Source organism: Elgaria multicarinata, chromosome 1 (genome assembly GCF_023053635.1).
Source record: "Elgaria multicarinata webbii isolate HBS135686 ecotype San Diego chromosome 1, rElgMul1.1.pri, whole genome shotgun sequence".
Lineage (NCBI taxonomy): Eukaryota > Metazoa > Chordata > Lepidosauria > Squamata > Anguidae > Elgaria > Elgaria multicarinata.
Genome location: NC_086171.1, coordinates 48,070,181 through 48,088,418, shown reverse-complemented (window position 1 = coordinate 48,088,418; position 18,238 = coordinate 48,070,181). Strand labels below are relative to the sequence as shown.

The window sequence follows — 18,238 nt, the reverse complement described above, 5'->3', positions numbered from 1 at the left end:
TAACCCTTTGCAGTAGAATTTCATGAAATATGAGGGATTACCAGTGCTACCAGAAGGGAAAACCAACAGTGTCCCCCATGTGCATGAGAAAACACTTCATACGTTAAGAGGTGTGTGGACCCTCAACTTAGTATTAAGTGTTCTCTTTGACTCAATGAAGAACAATACCCAGATGCAAAGCTACATATGTGCTCCAAGTGAGGTGAACATCTGCTGTTGTATGCACCTACCTACCCGGTGTCAGCTTTGGTCATGGATTTGGAGGCATGGAAAGTCCTGCATCCAGCCCTGCTACAAGGTGATCAATGTTGTGAAAGCACTACAATGCTACATTCATGTTTCAGATCAAATGTTGGAACACCCACAAGTAGCCATAAGTGCTGTTTCTATGGGTAAAATCCAACATAAGTCCCACTTAAAGTAGACCCATTGAAATGATTGAGACTTAAGTTAGTCTCATTCATTTCAATGGATCTACTGGAAGTAGGACTTATTTTGAATTTTAACCCAACGTGCACTTTGATCTCAATGGAGAGTGATGGCCTTGTCTGGGTTTTTTTAAAAATGATTTCACATTGTTACAATCATGCATTTCAATTTAGAAGTAAGTAGAATATATTTTCCTATTTGTTTCAGTATGAATATAAGAAACTCTTTGAGAAAAGTAAGGGGCTGTATCATTTTGGACTAGATACAGCTGAACAATTGCATCACAAAGAAAATGCAGTGCTCCAAAGTCAGGTATGTCTGCAGTGTTCACAGTCCAAAGGTTCTGCACACTCGGGGAGTGTAGAAGTTATGTACACTATACTGTTCTGTAAAGAGGAAAATGGTTTACATGCATTCATGTGCACTTATTAACATTTTCTTTATAGCAGAGAATGATAAGTCTCTGTGTTAAAAAATCTTATACATATTATGCATAATTTGTTTTATTAGGTAAAGTACAAAGAGAAGTATGAAAAATCGAAAGGCAAATCTATGCTGGAATTTGTGGATACACCAACATACCAAGTTTCAAAGGATGCTCAAAGGTTTCAAAGTGAGGTAGTAGAATGCTTTTTGAAAATTGTTGCTACAGTGCAATCACCAGTTCATTGTGCGGCAATGACATTTAAATAAAGTTTATGAGCAGTTCTTTCACTACGGGCTTGCATTCACTCAGAATTTTGGAGTTGTTTTCAATGAGCAGCCAGACCAGTATTTTACAAACTGCTTTTTTCAAGTACCTACACTTTCAAAAATCTTTTGCGGTGCTGTGTGCTCTTTTTTCAGGAGACATTTGTTCAGAGCATTCTTGGACATACGGAAGAAGCTGAGCAGTTCTTTGGAACTAATTGTGCCTCCCATTTGATGTTACAATAGTTGTTTTAGAGTTTTACTTTGATATTCCCCAGATGTTTAGATTCTGTTTTAAGAGTGTTCCATGAAAATATTTTACCTGTCAAGAGTAACACAGCTATGGTTGTTGCATGAAATTGCATTCATTTCATGAAGAGCAATATTTTTGTTTGGTACACAGAAAATGTATCGAAAAGAATTTGAAGATAAAGTCAAAGGAAAAGCAGCTCTGGATTTAGACAAGACCCCCCAGTTCTTGCATGTGAAACGTGTTACCAACCTGCTAAGCGAGGTAAATTTGTGAAGATGGAAGGATTAGCTGTAGTTACTTTTATATATCTGTTTTGTAGTGTGATATGGGCTGTTCCCTTTATTATATGTTATAATTCTTATTCTCCCCCTTAACGTTTTCCTTATTCCTTGCATGGTCCCAGGTGATTTGCTAAAAGGGGTGAGGAGCAGATCGTGTAGAAATGAACATGTAGAGCCAATGGTTTTAAGACGTTTAATCAGGGCTTCTCTAAATGAGTTATTTATAGCATGCTCGTTTCTGGCTATGGATGGAAGTCTCCGAGTCAATTAAATGTTGCTGTAAGCAAACAAGATGCCTCCCGTGGTTCCCCCCCGCTTTATTCCATTTTAAAATAGATCAGAGAAAAACTGGAATAAACCCTTAATAGTGTGAAATCGGCAGCGTGTAAAGCTGGCATTGTCCTATGAAGTTGCCAAGGAAGGGAGGAAGGACTTTAAACAGAGGGAGAAGAGGGTAAAATGCCTCCCTGGAACAAAAGGAAGCAGATTTGATCCTCACGTGTCTACTCAGAAGTAAGTCCCATTGTGTTTAATGGGGCTTACTCCCAAGTAAGTGTGCCAAGAGTTGCAAACTTACAGCACAATCTACTCAGAAGTAAGTCCTGGCTTTCCTGGGGGCTACAAGGAAACAGACAAAACACTCCCCCCTCTTTTGCACATATGCCAGGGAGGGAAGTGCCCACTCAATTCAACCGTGTCTGCCATTTAAAGAAGCCCCGGGAAACAGCAGGATCTTTCACCTTGTAACACATCTCCTCTTGGGTAATCCAACTCCTATTAATCATGCACAATAACGCTAGGTAAACAGCAGCATTTCCCTTAATTTAGAGATGCTCTAAGTCTCTGCACAGATATTACACAATACCATTATTTGTGCTTATTGTATTTTAGGACCGAAATAATAATTTGAGCTTCTAAGGGTGCAATCCTACTGGATTGCTGCCTGCTGGATAGAAGCCTCTGATCTCGGAGGCGTTCCAGAATCCTATGCCTTCCTTACAGTCACATTATTACAGGTGGGTCCAGGGCCTGGGGAGCCATTGGATCTGGTGGATCCATGCTCCTCCCCTCCCTGCCACTGACATGCCCCCATTTCCCCACTTTCCTCCCTTCAACATTGAGATGCCAACCTTGGGTAAGGGATCTACCACAGAACTTTCTGCGGTAGCTGGGGCGGGATGGAGAGAATTCACGCTAGGATCTCCTCTGTGGTCTGACTTTTATCTCCTGGTGTGGAGGAGGGGAACCACAGCATCCTATGTATGGCATCACAGGCTTTAAATGTATGACAGGAAAACCACTATTTACCTATCATTTAGTTTCTTAAATATGTAAGGTCACTCCTGTCTCCATTGAGCAGCGTCCTCTGAAGGTGAATGATGGCTGCATCTATGGTTTTCCCATTCATGCCAAACTATTGTTAGTACCAACTATGGGTTACAAACCCATTTCAAGCCACGGTTTCTGATGCTGGTTTGTTGGCCAATTTCAAACAATAGTTTGCCAATTCAGAAATCACCTTATGGTTTTAATTTTTGGGAACTACCCAGAAAGCTTCAGCTATTGGACGGTATAGATAAATAAATAATAAATTGCACCATCATAGCTAAGCTTCATTAATTATGGTTTGGTGTGATGTCTAAATTAACTTTGTGCCTAGAAGCTGAAGAAATGTGGAGATAAATTAAGATAACACCTCTTGGCTTGTCAATCAAGAAGGAAAGCATGAGTATTCTGTTTCTTCTACTGGATATGGTGCAACCCAAACTGAACTAACTTGCTTGCCTTTTTCTGCCATGTTAGTTTAATATCTGTCTATATGTTCATTTCTATCACAAGTTCTCATTGTGCTGTGCAACTCTGATTTGCAGATAAGTGCCTTTTCTGTTGCATTTAGTGCACCTTTGTGAATAATGACAGCATTTTAGTAGGACTTGAGTGACAGGGTCATTTACTTGTCTGTAATCTGTAAAGCTACCATCCATGGTAGAAGCTCTTACAATAAAGTATCTGTGTAACTGTAGTACTAGTGTATAACAGGAAGAATGTTTTGGGGTTACTTTACAATCTTTTCACTCTTGGTGCAACATACCTTTTGATTTCTCAATTCTATTTTAACTATGGTAAACGTGCACTATCTAATTCATATTTTATAGGGGTTTTCAAAGTGTTCCTTGAAATATTTAATAAGAAGTTTTTCTTTTCAAGATCTCGCTCACGATTTAAAGCAGAGAAATGGTGTATTTTTTTTAACCTTCAGAAAGAGTATAGAAAAGATTTGGAAGAAGGGATGAAAGGAAAAGGATTGACGGTGTTTGAAGATACGCCAGATTTGATTAGAGTGAAAAATGCAGCTCAGATACTAAATGAGGTAGGTTAAGTTAGTAAAGGTTATTAATGTCATGGAAAGTGAGTCCTTCACAAAGCACCAATGAAATATATTTTTATGGATTTTTACAATCAGTGAAAAAGTACATGCTTTGAAACTGTTTCTATCTGGTCTTTTCTTTTCTTTCTTTTTTTCTTTTTGCAGAAGGAATACAGAAAAGATCTGGAAAATGAAATAAAGGGGAAAGGAGTTAAGCTTATTTCAGAAACTCCTGATATTCAAAGAGCAAAGAGAGCATCTGAAATAGTTAGTGAGGTCAGCAAAGGAAAACATATATAATAATAAATATATCTGTCCATCTGTCTGTCAGCACCATAGCTCTAAGACTGTGAAACCTTGACACCTGAAATGAGGCATGCATATGAAAGAAACCCTATGGTTGTGCGCCTTGGAGTTATTTTGTTCATTAAAGCATTAATTAATATTAATTTAAATTAATTACGTTTGCTTGAAGACGTCACTGTATCAAATGCAGGGCGATACCCACCTGTGTAAAGCTGGGTCCTGGGCATAGTACAAGGGACAGAGGTATATGGCTCTGTGGGGATGCCCCACTGCTGTGGGGCATCCCCTTGGCAGACCGCTCTCTCAGGGGTCTATAAGGCTCCACCATGGCAGATTCTGTGTCTAGTGGGTGCAGCTTCATTCAAATGGGGCAGGCACAATGTGTCCAGTTCAGACAGCTCATGCCTTCCAGATATGTTGGATTTCATTGTTTGTCTCTTTTTAAAAATAGCTTTTAAAAATAGCTTATTAATACACTTTATAGTGTAATCAATTATACACACTCAATTATATTAGTTACTCAGCAAAAGCACCCAGCATAACATCACCTAGAAACTAGGGATGTGCTCCGCTTCTAATCGGACCGTAGAAGCAGGAGCGGAGCGGGGGGCTTTGCCTGCCCTTAAGGCAGAGGCGAAGAGGATTGGGGGGCCGGCGGAGCGTGGCGAAGAGGATCGAGGTGAAGGCGGATCCTTCGCCTCGATCCGGAGCTCCGCCGGAAAGGTAAGTGGGGTTTACCGGGCCCTGCCGCTGTTGCCCATGCGGCGACGGCGGCAGGGCCCGGTAATCCCCCCCGCCCTCCTCTCCCTTACCTGCCTCTGTCCGCGGTCCGTCAGCGTCTTCAATTGAGCCCGTGGTTCCAGCAGGAAGTCTGGGCCACTTGCGGCCCAGACTTCCTGGTGGAACCGCGGGCTCAATTGAAGACGGCAACGGACCGCGGACAGAGCCAGGTAAGGTCCCCCTCTCCATTGGTCCCTTACCGGGCTCTGCCGCCGTCGCCGCATGGGCGGCGATGGCGGCAGGGCCCGGTAACCCCCCCTATGGGGGGGAACGGAGCTCCGATCCGGATCCGGAGCTCCGAGTGGAGCGGAGTGGGCACAGGCGGAGTGGGGGCGGGTCGGAGCGGCCCGATCCGAAAATGGCAGATCTGAAAGTGAAGCGGAGTGGGGGGTCCGTGCACACCCCTACTAGAAACTTCTAGGAATATTGTTAGTATGAAAAAGGGAAGCCCTGAAATGAGAAGAAATGCTCATTTCTGGAAAGAGGCAGCTAAGCAGAACTCCCTTATGCTATTTCCACTGACCTGCCTCCTTCCAGAAACAAGTGATTCTGCTTGTTTTGGGTTGCCCCAGAAGCATTAAATCTCCCTGGTAGGGGCCATTTGCACATTGGAATTGGCAGGGTGGAAGAGAATAAGTGGGGATGGAAGTATCCTGTTGGATTCTGCCCATTCATTTCAGTAGATGTTTGTGTTGTAGATCCCCCTTCTCAGTTTGAGAAGACATCTCCAGAAAACACTTCTCAACATGACTGTAAATAATTATACATTTTAAAAAGGTTAACTTAAAATGGACGGTCTTTCTTGTGCAACAAATTGGCAGGACCCACCACTTGCAGAAGGGAATTGGTGGGGATGTTGGATTCTGCTCAATTAATAGTATTTCGTTGATGCTAAAAGAAGCCCTTGCTGGAAAAGAACATACTGTAGCTATGTTACCGTGTTAGAATTAAAAATCAAGTGTATGTTTTTTAAAAGAGAAAATTGGCCATGCTTTCAATAGTCAAGCCTCCAAAATGCTACTATGCATTTATTTATTTTCTAAATTTGCAAGAACTTTACTTTTGAGAATAACCAGTTTCCTCTGTAAATTGGTTTGTGAGGGCATAGGCTGCAACAATGCAATGCATATTCCTTAAATGCTAACTATTAAAGCAACACTGGGGAACCTGTGCTCCCCCAGATGTTGTTGGATTAGAACCAATAGACAGGGATGCTGGAAGTTGTTGTTCAGAGGCATCTGGATGACTGCATGTTCCTCACCGCTGCGCTTGGGTAATTTATTTGATTCCCCCCTTCAAGTGGATACTTGATATTAATTAATATACAATATGTTCTTGTATTGACAGAAAGAATATAAAAAAGATCTGGAGACTGAAATTAAAGGGAAAGGAATGCGAGTTGGCACTGATACACCTGAAATACAGAGAGCCAAAAGAGCATCTGAAATTGCAAGCCAGGTTTGTTTAAAACAATATTGAAACAGAACCTGGTATCAGGTATTGCTATCGCAGGTTATGGAATATTTATTTATTTATTTACTAAATTTATATACCGCCTCATAGCCGAAGCTCTCTGGGCGGTTTACAAAAGTTAAAAACAGTGAACATTAAAAAAAAGCATACAAAATTTTAAACCATCAAAAATATAAAAACAACAGTATAAAACAGTATCCAGATTGACAACTGTCAGCTAAGTGCCACAATATCTGGGTGCCTTTTCCCCTGGCAGCAAGGTCCTTCATTGGGCCCCAATACGTGCAAATTGTAACCCCCGGTCTTCGATGTTGGGAGCCTCCATTTTCCTGCTAGGCAGAATTCGTTAATTTTTTGAGTAACATTGAGATCGTAACCAACCAGTGCAAGTGAAACCGTTTCCCCTGCAAGCCATTTGAGGAGACAACAGATGAATCCTCAATCTGATGCCTCTATAAACAGACATTCATACTTTACACTCCCTCACTCCCTCTCTCACGCATATACACGCAAACGCACACACACTTCTTGCTCAGTGACACACACATCACACAGGCAGTTCATCTGCAAATTCTTCGGAATGCAACGATTTACATCTCTCCACTGGAAGCATCTGAAAGTCAATGGAAGGTCGCAAGGATTCTGACTTACCCGCTGTTTAAACCTCTTTATTGGCCAATATACACTTGGACCTTAGCTAGACCTAAGGTTTATCCCGGGATCATCCCGGGGTCGTCCCTGCCTGCTCCCGGGATATCCTGTGTGTCATTTACATGAATAGGGATGACCCTGGGACAATCCCGAGATAAACCTTAGGTTTAGCTAAGGCCTTGGTTTTCCGAAACTGAAATATCTCAGTTCTGGTGTCAAGCATTCTCCCATTTGTCATCCTTAGAAACAGTAATTTGGCTTTCTCTACTTGTGAAGGGTCACAGCATGGAAAGTTTGTTTGAAACATTGAGGGCCACATGGCAGTAGTGGTGTGGTCCTGCCCTCTTTGGGATATGGACTCCCCCGCTGCTGGCATGTGGTCCTTGACATACTAGCCCAGAATCAATTTCAGGATGAAAAAGGTGTTAGTGAACTTTACTGGGTATCTTCCCATTTGCATTAAGAGTCGCAATCCATGGTAAGTCTTCATCAGAGGGAGATGTTTATTATACCACCAGCAAGGTGGATATTGCAACAGATGCATCTAACTTTTTCTGGATTGCACACACAATCTTAATGTTCAGTTATATGAACTTATGATTTAACCTGGGATTTCACTGAGGACAGTGAAAACAGGGCCAGCCTGAAAGAAAATACCACAGAGAGATATTTTTGTGTTAAAGAATCCTTTTTTAAAAAAAAGAAAAAGAAAAAAAGGGAGCATCAGATATATCTGAGTATCTCCTATGGAGCCAATGTTCTGATTGTATAAAAGGACATTTTGCCCTTCAATAGTGCTATTTAATAAAAGCACACAGATTAAAGCAGGATCTATATAAAGGCTTCAGCTACTATAGATCTGAGTATTGCCTGTTCTGTCCTTCACAGAAAGAATACAAGAAACATCTAGAAATGGAAATTAAAGGGAAAGGCATGCAGGTGGGCATGGATACACCTGATATACAACGAGCAAAAAAAGCTTATGAAATTGCAAGCCAGGTTTGTGCAGCATGCAGTACTTCAATGGCATTTTACGGTAAAAATACAATGGGGCTTTAAAAAGTGTTTTGGCAAAATCCTTTTGAAAAGTAGAAAGTATAGAAAGTAATAAAACTGAATCCTACAGAACCACAACCAGGCATCAGAAATCTAGTTTGTGTTGCTAACGTAGCTCTGAAAGCACACATGAATTTTTCCAATGGCATGGATATGAAAGGATAAAGATATTGTATGTGCCATTTCTTGCAGAAAGAATATATGAAGGACCTGGAGACTGAAATCAAAGGGAAAGGAATGCAAGTGGACACAAATATCCCAGAGATACAGCGAGCAAAGAAAGCTTCTGAAATGGCTAGCCAGGTAGGCAGGCAATGAAGAGTAATTAAGAGCTGTTTGTAGTATAGGGATGTCTTCCTATGTATAAGGCAATTCATTCCCTACTGATCTGAATTTTAGTGTTAAGAAGTATGCAGACAACTTATGCCAGCACATTTGCTTTAACATGTAGAAACTTGAACTGGAGTTAATGATTTGGACTTTAATTCTAAGTTATACTACGGTCCAGTTTATTATAACCTGCAAATGTAAAAGAGTTTTAAAGTGGCAGTAAATTAGATTTACATGTATTTGAGCCCATTTCAATTGCTGGTGTGTGGTGTGTGTGTTACAGAAAAAGTATAAAGATGAAGCAGAGAAGATGCTGTGTACCTATTCTGCTGTGCCAGATACTCCTGAAATTGAGAGAATTAAAAACACACAGAGAAATATCAGTGCTGTAAGTTGAAGCAATTTATATTTTAGAAGAAACTTTTTATAAATATTCAGTGTGAAATGAGTTCTCTTGTATCCTGGGACACAGTGGAAATGTGATTGTTCTGAAACCAATTGAATGTACTCTTTTGAGATGAATGTTTTGTATTGGTAAACTATTAAAACTAGTAAACTGCTTTCTTTATTGATTAACTAGCTGTACCCTGCCACGCGTTGCTGTGGCTCAGTCTGGTTAAATTGAAAAGAAAGAAAAGACAAAGCGGATGTTTCTAATATGTTTAATTTCACAATGCTTGTGGATACACAATATTTTAGTTGTTCCATTGTCTGTGTAGATATAGAGATTGTCTGGTTTGCCCACTCTAGAACACGCAACATATAATTGTCCATGTGAGAAGCAATCTGTGTCTAGATCTAAACCGCACAATTCTAAAGATTGGCCCTGAGCTTTGTTGATGGTGATTGCAAACGCCAATCGAATTGGGAATTGCAATCTCTTAAATTGAAATGGCATATCTGTTGGAATCATAGGAATGATCAGCAGGACTGGTTTTGAGGAGGCCTATTTCTTCGATTTTAAGACAAACCTTTGACCCCATAGAGAACATAGTTACATAACAACGCTCGCGTATTCGAACGCAACGCTGTGTCAAAATTTCAAAGCAATCGGTGAAGAACTTTCGGAGATATAACGACAGTAACGAATGGTCTTTTTCATTTTTATTTATATAGATAAATTGTGTCAACTCTTCTGTTATAAATTAAAATTCATATCCCATTCAAGTTGAAAGAGAAAACTGAGCTGTTTCGCAGGCCTTTTCTTTCCGTTCAGTCTGATTCATTTTTGTATGTCACTTTAATTTTGTCCATGTTTTATATTTCCGTGAGATTTCCTTAATAATCTGTTTCCAGTATCTAAAACTGTTTAGAGTCTAACCTTTAGATTCTGACATAATTAACATTGAAAAGCCACCCATATTCCTTTCTGATACAAGGCAGTGAGATTCCTGAGGATTCCACACTGTTTTTTAATGCTTGAATCTGTGGCAGTGTAGAGATTATTTCTATGGAGCAAAAGGAACAGCCCTTCCTATAGCACTTTCTCGGTAGTAGCACCAGTCTGGTTCTAGTAGTTTGAGAACCATGTAGACATAATGGAAATGGGGGGGGGAGAATTGTGCTTTTGGTGTAAGGTTAGCCTTACTTGCTGCAGGATAAAAAGTACGTTTAGTACTTTGTGGGTGGGAGGGAAAGAATTTCATTGTAGTGGGGGAGAAGATAGCAACACAGTTAAAGAAAAAAATGTTTTAATGATTTTGAAGTGGTGGGATATTGCTGGGGGTGTGTGTGCACTACGTAGCCTTGCACTATTTTTTTTCTTTTTAAAGAGCTACATGAGCATGCATGCAAATAATGGCTTGCTCTTTCACATGCTAAGAAAGCTTAAATAGTTCCAAGGCTTCGCTGGGTATACTTCGCTCATAGAGAAGTATGTTATTTATTGTGAAATTATCCAATAGATGCCTCTGAGAGACAGATCATAGCATACCCACTGCTATTCCAGGACTAACAGATTCGTACTCATAGCTTGAAGTTCTGCAAAAACTGGTCACCATGGTGACACAGAAAAAAACAATATGTGCACCATCTGCAGTGTCGGCTACACAATACTATCTCTTTAAAATTGTTATTTAAAATTGGCTCAAGCAGACTTGGACCAAAGAATGTAGTTGGAACTTATTGAAATTTGATTAAAATGAGTTCTATGTATTTCTACTCAAGAATGCTATCACTTTTCAGCTTAACAAGCTCTCAAAATGACTTACAATCTTTCATAATACTGGTTAACATTATTGCTATTCATTAGCCTCTGATAAAATGGCTAGCTTTTAATCAGTCAAGGAGAACCCTGCCCGCCTAACTCCTCTAAATCATCTTATGCATGCTTAAATCATAAATTGTATGCATTAGTTTATGTCTCGAAGGCAGGAATTCCCTTATTAAAACTTTTTCCCATAACAATGTAGAGAGAAAGCCATTGTAGATAATAATAGGGACAAGTGGTGATCCTGGTTTTATGCCTAGAGTGCTGGCGTAATGTGTGTGCTCCTTGGTCCCACTAGGACATGGTCCATCATGTTCTGCATCAGCTGCAACCTCTGAGCCATCTTCAGGGAAGCGCTATGTGCACTGTATAATGATCGTAATGAAGTAACAAATGGATGTGTAAGGAATGTTGGTTCTAAATGAGCTGGAACGACTCTCACAAATTTCTCTCCAGGTCCAGATGATAAGATACTCTGCTGCTACTGTACTGCTGAAATGCTGGGTATTTTAGTGAGTTCAGGAGTATCTCAAGGTTACAAAGCTGTGAGGCCAGGGGAGACTTGAAGCCCATGAATTACTGGCTTTCCTGCCCCTCTTGGGTGATAAATGGTTCTGCCCATCTCTTAGATCCCATTTGGATTCAGTTATAATATAATAGACTCAACCGGCATCCTGTTACTGAGGGCGCACTTAAGCATTTTCAGCAGTGCAGAAACTGAAGAATGTTGCTAAATGCAAAAGTAAGATAATCTGTTATATGAATTCCAGTAGATGCTAAAGATTGAAGGAAATGAGTTTAAAATGGTGTTAGCTCTTCTGGTAGTTGAGGTGACTTTTAGGCCTGGTTCAGACAACACGCTAAACCATGCTGCTTAACCACAAAATGATTAATGGAATGCATTAAGGTTAATGCATTCCCTTAACCATTTTGTGGTTAACCAGCATGGTTTAACGTGTTGTCGGAACCACACAAAGAAAACTAAAAAATCTCTATGACTGCAAACAACAGAGGTAGTGTAATTTAGCATTTGGTATATTGCATGCTTATCCCAATGAGTCCTAGCATTCTTAGCAGATTCATAATTATTATTTTTTTCCTTTTTGTGTAATGAAGATACTTTACAAGAAGGGGATAGGTGCTGGCACAGCAGTAACAGAGACTCCAGAGATTGAACGAGTAAAAAAAAATCAGCAAAATATTAGTGCGGTAAGTTTTAGTAATGTTAGCTATTGTTCCTTCCTATGCACAAATAAGTTATTGTTAGGATTACTGTTCAAAATCATTGCCAAATAAAATAAAAAACAATAGAAACACAAAGCCAGCAATCCTAAAACAGCAAGAAAAATAAATAATAATTCAGTAAGTAGTTGGATATTATTTTTTTACACATAAATTTCATAACTTGGGTGATGATGTGGAATAGCAAAATGATGGGCAGGAAAATGGTTAAGCACTCTCCCTACTTCTTTGTGCTTAATCTTCCTATCCTGAAACTGCTTTTCTAAAGGAAAAGAAATAAGCACCCTGCCTTTAATATGTATATTTGCATATAACATGTTGTTAACTCCTGAGTGTGTGTATGAAGTGCTGCTTTCTTGTATAACTTTGCTTCTGCAGTAGTCCTTCAGGTTTTAATGGTCTAATATTCATTTTGGCAACTTCTAATGATACCTTTCTGATCTGCAAAGTGTTTGACTTTGTCATGAGCATCGAAATAAAACAAAAGCTCAACCTGTACTAAATATTGTTGACAGAGGATGATTTATGTTTTGATCCATTCCTGGGAATATATGTTAATTTGAAAACTGTTCCTTTGCACAGACCCAGGAACTACACTGCAAATCCCCATTGAACTGCATACAGGTTGCTCAGCTGCAACAGTACTTGGTGATTTACACCTTAAAGTAAATTATGTTTAAATTATTATTGCTTCTATATGTGCATATTTTACTGATGAAATATAAAGGAAGCAATCTGTTACGCTTCAGTATGCAGTGTTAACAAACACCAAACTAATTGGAACATCTGGACTTTAAACACCAGGTGGTGTTTAATGGAATGCACTATTTATCATAGTTCAATTACATTGTTATATTTTGTGTTTTATTCTGTAAATTAATAGGTATTCTATAAAGGTCAGGTTGGTAAAGCTACTTCTGTGAGTGTCACCCCTGAAATGGAGAGAGTCAAGAAGAATCAAGAAATTATCAGCTCGGCAAGTTCTTTGTCTCTTTTTACTTCTTTCTATTGTTTCAGGTTAATAATTCCTTTCTATGATAAATGAATCCCGTTAACCCATACTTTGATATATGATTTTAAAAAAATCTTTTATAAGTGTCTGTCTCTGTGTTGAGCAATAGCCACTGGTAAATCTATGTGTTTTTCTTGTGGATGACCTCCAATGTCTTTGAAAGTATCATCTTAGGCCTTAGCTAGACCTACTGTAAAGTCCGGGGGAGAGGAGGGGAGACCTCGCATTGTGAATAACACGAGATCTTGCCCCCGTTTACACGTAAAGTATGACGACCTCAAGAAGAGAGGCGTCGCGCCCGCAATTTTTTTATTTTTAAAGGGCTGGCAGCGCATGAGTGCTTGAGCGACTGAAGGTAGGTTGTTGGGTTTTTTTTAAAAAAAAGATTTCCCCACTCCCCCCACCCTAGCCCCGATGGGCACAGCACTCCTCCTGGCTCCGCAGCAATGGGCCACACCTTCTGCGGTCCCAGGCTCAGCCAAGGACCACGGAAAAAGCGGGCCCAAAGGGATGATCCCTCCCTGATCCCAGGTTCCCCGGTGTGTCATCTGGATGCACAGGACGATCCCGGGGTTCACCCCGTGATAAAGGCTGGTCTAGCTAAGGCCTTAGTTTTTGTATCACACACAAACCATTTAAGTATTATGAATGTTTTGAGTGGGTGGACCAGTGCAATGCTCATTATCAAGAATAGTAAGGAGGATAATTGCTCATTCCATTAAGTATCATTTTCATGACCAGTTGTGTACTCAAATTGTTCATGTGCAGTAACGATGCTGTGTTTTACAGGTCAAGTACAGCAGAGATCAGCAACAGATGAAAGGTAGACCTAGTGTGATTCTAGACACACCTGAGCTAAGGCATGTCAAAGAGACACAAAACAACATCTCAATGGTAGGGTGCATTATTCACATAGGTAGAATGTTTTAAAGAAAAACATTTTGCTGTGAGTTGGATTGTACCCTTCAGTAATTCAGGTAACAAGCACACTCTACTAAAGCATAGACTGATTTTTTCTTACACAGTGGTTGTGATGGGGTCGGTTTGCTAACTGCATATAAAAGTTGTAATTCCCCCCTCCCTACAATACTAATAAAAATATTTTCCTAACCGTTCACTGTGTGATTTCTTGTTGTCCCTCTCTTTTCCCACATCCCAAAGTTTAACTGGAGAGGGTAACACACACACTGCCTTGTGCTTGTGCATGTTCCTGGTTTGTGTGTGTAAGTGGAATTCTGAGTTTAATTGCTCTGATTGGCTTAGCTTGCAAGGTTATGTATGTGTGAGTGTGTAGTATACATGACAGTATTGGGAGAAGGGTTAAAATGTATACATATATCTATAATACCTTGGTATCTTGTACTAATTTGAGGGTTGGAGCATTTGTTTTTATTACTGTTGAGTTTGTATGAACTATTACTGTTTTGGGGAGGGTTTTAATGCCATCACTTGCACGTGAATGTAACTGGTTGATATTAATCCTATTAAATTGCATGTGGCTTCTTATATGCATATAAGATCTGATTGTTCAAAAATATTCTTAAGGAAAGACCACTGGAATTTCACATACATTGGGCCATATACTGACAAGGAATAGTTGCACGGGCATAGCAATCTGCTTGAGTAATTTGCAAAGAAAAAATGTAATGCCCAACAAAAATGATGGTGGTAGTGCTTCGTCTTTTGCAGCTTTTAGTACCTCTTGTCATTGGGCAATAAAAGAATTCCTATTCTTCACTAGGTCAAATATCATGAGGATTTTGAGAAAACGAAAGGCAGAGGATTTACTCCAATAGTGGACGATCCTGTGACTGAACGAGTGAGAAGAAATACCCAGGTGGTTAGTGATGCTGCCTATAAAGGTGTTCACCCACATATAGTTGAAATGGATAGGAGACCTGGAATAATTGTGGGTAAGTTATTACTAGATGCTTTACTGACCCAATGCTTTACTGCAATGCACTCTATGTTGGGCTGCCCTTAAGGCTGCTCCGGAAGCTGGAGCTAGTGCAGAACACAGTAGCTTGGCTGTTGTCGGGAACTGCCTCTTTTCAGCATATAATTTCTTTGCTGAGGGAATTGCACTGGCTGCCTATTGGCTACCAGGCCAGGTTTAAGGTTTGGTACTAGTGTACAAAATCCTAAACAACCTGGGACCAGGATACCTGAGAGAGCACCTTCTCCCTTACCAACCTGCCTGGTCACTGAGGTCATTGGAGGCCATGCTTCTGGTGGTTCCACATGGACCTTTAGATTGGAGTCCACCAGGTACAGAGCGTGGTGGGCCCTTCTCTTTGGAACTCCTTACTGCTGGAGGTCAGGCAGGCGCCAATGCTATGCTGCTTCTAGTGCCTCCTGAAAACAACTCTTTTCCAGGAAGCATTCCTCAACTGACCAGCTACAGTTTTTATTGACCCTTTATTTTAATTTGAACAATTTTAACTTCTTGTTTTTAATCTCCCCCCACCTTTTTTTTTTACTGTTTTATTCCTGTGTACGCTGCTCTGGAAACTATTTTAGATATGGAGCAGTATATAAATAACGTAAATAAATAAATAATAAACCAAATATTTGTGTGGGCCAGCTCTGCTGATATTTCTTTCTGACTATATAATGTTTCTCTCTATTATTATTATTATTATTATTATTATTATTATTATTATTATTATTATTATTATTATTTGTTCTGCCTAATTGCAATGTTATCTGCATTTGATATTATGTACTTTTGTTTCATAGGAGATTTCTTTTTCAAGATAAAAATGATAGGTCAGTTTTGGGTTATCAGACAATAATTGTTCTCCTGCAAAAGTGCTAATTGCAATCACCTCTGAAGTAATGAGAATATTAATTAACACAACGGATGATAAGAAGAAAAGAATTTTAATCAAACATTAATTTGCTCTACAAAGTCTTAAAGTTTTTTTAAAAAACACATAATTTAAAAAGTACTTAAATGTTAATATGAAGGGCCAATTATTAACACTTTTAACTTCCTTTTAAAAATGGAAGCAATCACAGAAGAAATTGCCATTTGACATTTCTTTATAGATTAGTACAAAAGGAACTATTTTAATCCTTCTCAAGACAAGGACTTTATTGTTAGAAAATATGTATTATTTTTATTTGTGAGCTGTAACAGTTGGCCTGTGTATTGAAACGAAAATAGGATGCATTTCTTATTCTGCGTTACCAGTCTAAAAATTTCCTGACATATTTGCAATGTTTGATAGTGTTAAATTAATGTATGAAATTATGAATTGACGTAGCGTCTTACACTTTTTCTAATGTTACTTTATGACATTCCTTGGAAATCCATGTAAGACAGGAGTTAATGCAACTACAGTCATATGATTGCTTTACCTTAACAGTATATATTGGTTCCCCCCACCCTGAATAGTTCATCTTTACCCTTTGGGATCACACTGAGTGTGTTTCTCATGTACCCCTATCATGCTCTTTAGTTTTCTAACTTATTTGTGGATATAAGCATTTTTCTAAAATATATCTAGCTACTTCTGGTGTCTCTGTAGTCCTAGGATTACTCTCTGTCTCCCCACAGTTATTTCAGGGGTATTGTGCAGAAATCTGTGAACCTGTTCATACCATAATGCAGGGGTCCTCAACGTGGTGCCTGTGGGCTTCTTGAACGGTGCCCGTAACGGTTCCCCAATGTGGCCGCTGCACAACTTTCATTTTTTAAAATTTGTTTTCCATTTTTTAAACATATGTATGTGGATTTGAAAATTTCCATAGCAATGCAAACAACTTTCTAATAAAAGTGGAGCAAATACCAAATAAGTATCCATTTGAAGGTGGCACCTATTTTCCACCTCTTCAAATGTCAAAAGCGTTGTAAGGTCCTCAATCCATTGCATTATAGGAGATGAGTGTTTATCCTTCCAACTTCGTAAAATCAGTTTTTTAGCTGTCAAGGACAATCCATTTACACTGACCATTTGTTAATTTCCATGAAGCAGGTAAATAATTTAAAAGAGCATGTACATTAATAATTATTAAAGATTGTTCCATACAAAATTTATCTGTGTAATAATGGCCTCTCGCAAATAAGTAACTACTGGTATTGGCAAAACATATGTTTTAAAGAAGCATTAGCCAAATTAGACAATTCCTTATTGAAAAGACAGCAATAGACATGAAACAAAAGTTCTTGCTGAATTAGATGGAGCCTAAAATCAATAGACAGAACAGACAGATGCTGAAGCAGCGAACTACTGATTAGACCCAAATGTGCCCACAGGTCCAAAAAGTTTAGGGACCCTTGCTATACTGTGTATTCCCTTAGCAACCAAAGTATGTTTTGCAAGTGAATGAATTGGTATATCATATCAGCCAGATGTGTTTTATACGCATCTCTATTATGATAGTCACTAATACAAACTAATTACCAGGGTGGCCCATGTAGCAGTATTCATTTATTTTATTTTGGCATTCTACCAAAATAAGTCCTGAAGGCAGTTTATAACTAATAAACTCTACAATAAAATCTAATAAAACAAGCTAAAATGGAATCATTGAAATTAAAATTGATAGCAGCTCCAAAACAATTTTTATCATCCTAACATGCCAGAGGCCTGGTGAAATAAAAGCATTTCTAGAAGATAGAAAAGCAAATATTTGGGGAGCACATTGCATGATTATGGTGCCACCACACAGAGGACCCATTTCCCAGTAGCTCCTTACCTAACCTCTGATAGTGAGGACATATGGAGCAGAGTCATTAGTGAAAACATTTCAATGAGTGGTCAGGTTTTACCAGAAGGGCACCTGCTCAAGATGTGATTTGCACAGGCTCACCTAGTTAACTTCAGCTGCCATGTTATAGTTGCATTAAAATCATGCTGAATTGTCTAATCCTTTGTTTTTAGCTTTATTTAAAGACACATTTTCAAGGAGGCAGATTAGCCTTACAGAGAGCAGCATATAGGTGGAGCAGAATCTTGTAATGTCTCATTGACTCCCTAATTCAGTAAAGCGAATTCAGCCATGTGACTCAAGAGAACAGTGTTTTATACTGTACCCTCTAAGCTCCCACTGCAGAGCAGCAAATAGTGAGAATCACATGATAAGCTGGAATTTCAGAAGTGGTTCCTTTAAAAACAACAACACAGTCATTTTTAATATGCTCCAGATTTTA

The 18,238-nt window shown here is 39.2% G+C and overlaps 2 protein-coding genes across 4 annotated transcripts in view; both read left to right on the top strand.

The window, feature by feature from the left end:
• LOC134399619 (nebulette-like) overlaps nt 1–14,828 on the top strand; it is a 56,775-nt gene extending 41,947 nt beyond the window's left edge. The window contains exons 10-21 of the mRNA XM_063127706.1: nt 637–741; nt 940–1,047; nt 1,523–1,633; nt 3,914–4,024; nt 4,187–4,297; nt 6,455–6,565; nt 8,120–8,230; nt 8,480–8,590; nt 8,901–9,005; nt 11,943–12,035; nt 12,952–13,044; nt 13,870–14,828. Of these exons, the coding sequence (XP_062983776.1) occupies nt 637–741; nt 940–1,047; nt 1,523–1,633; nt 3,914–4,024; nt 4,187–4,297; nt 6,455–6,565; nt 8,120–8,230; nt 8,480–8,590; nt 8,901–9,005; nt 11,943–12,035; nt 12,952–13,044; nt 13,870–14,010 (1,311 nt within the window). The 3' untranslated portion in view covers nt 14,011–14,828. The remainder of the gene's footprint in view (nt 1–636; nt 742–939; nt 1,048–1,522; nt 1,634–3,913; nt 4,025–4,186; nt 4,298–6,454; nt 6,566–8,119; nt 8,231–8,479; nt 8,591–8,900; nt 9,006–11,942; nt 12,036–12,951; nt 13,045–13,869) is intronic.
• LOC134399692 (LIM zinc-binding domain-containing Nebulette) overlaps nt 1–18,238 on the top strand; it is a 181,354-nt gene that overhangs the window by 146,419 nt on the left and 16,697 nt on the right. For all 3 annotated transcript variants that reach the window (XM_063127787.1, XM_063127795.1, XM_063127780.1), the window contains one exon: nt 14,822–14,993. In XM_063127787.1, coding sequence (XP_062983857.1) covers nt 14,822–14,993 — 172 coding nt within the window. The remainder of the gene's footprint in view (nt 1–14,821; nt 14,994–18,238) is intronic.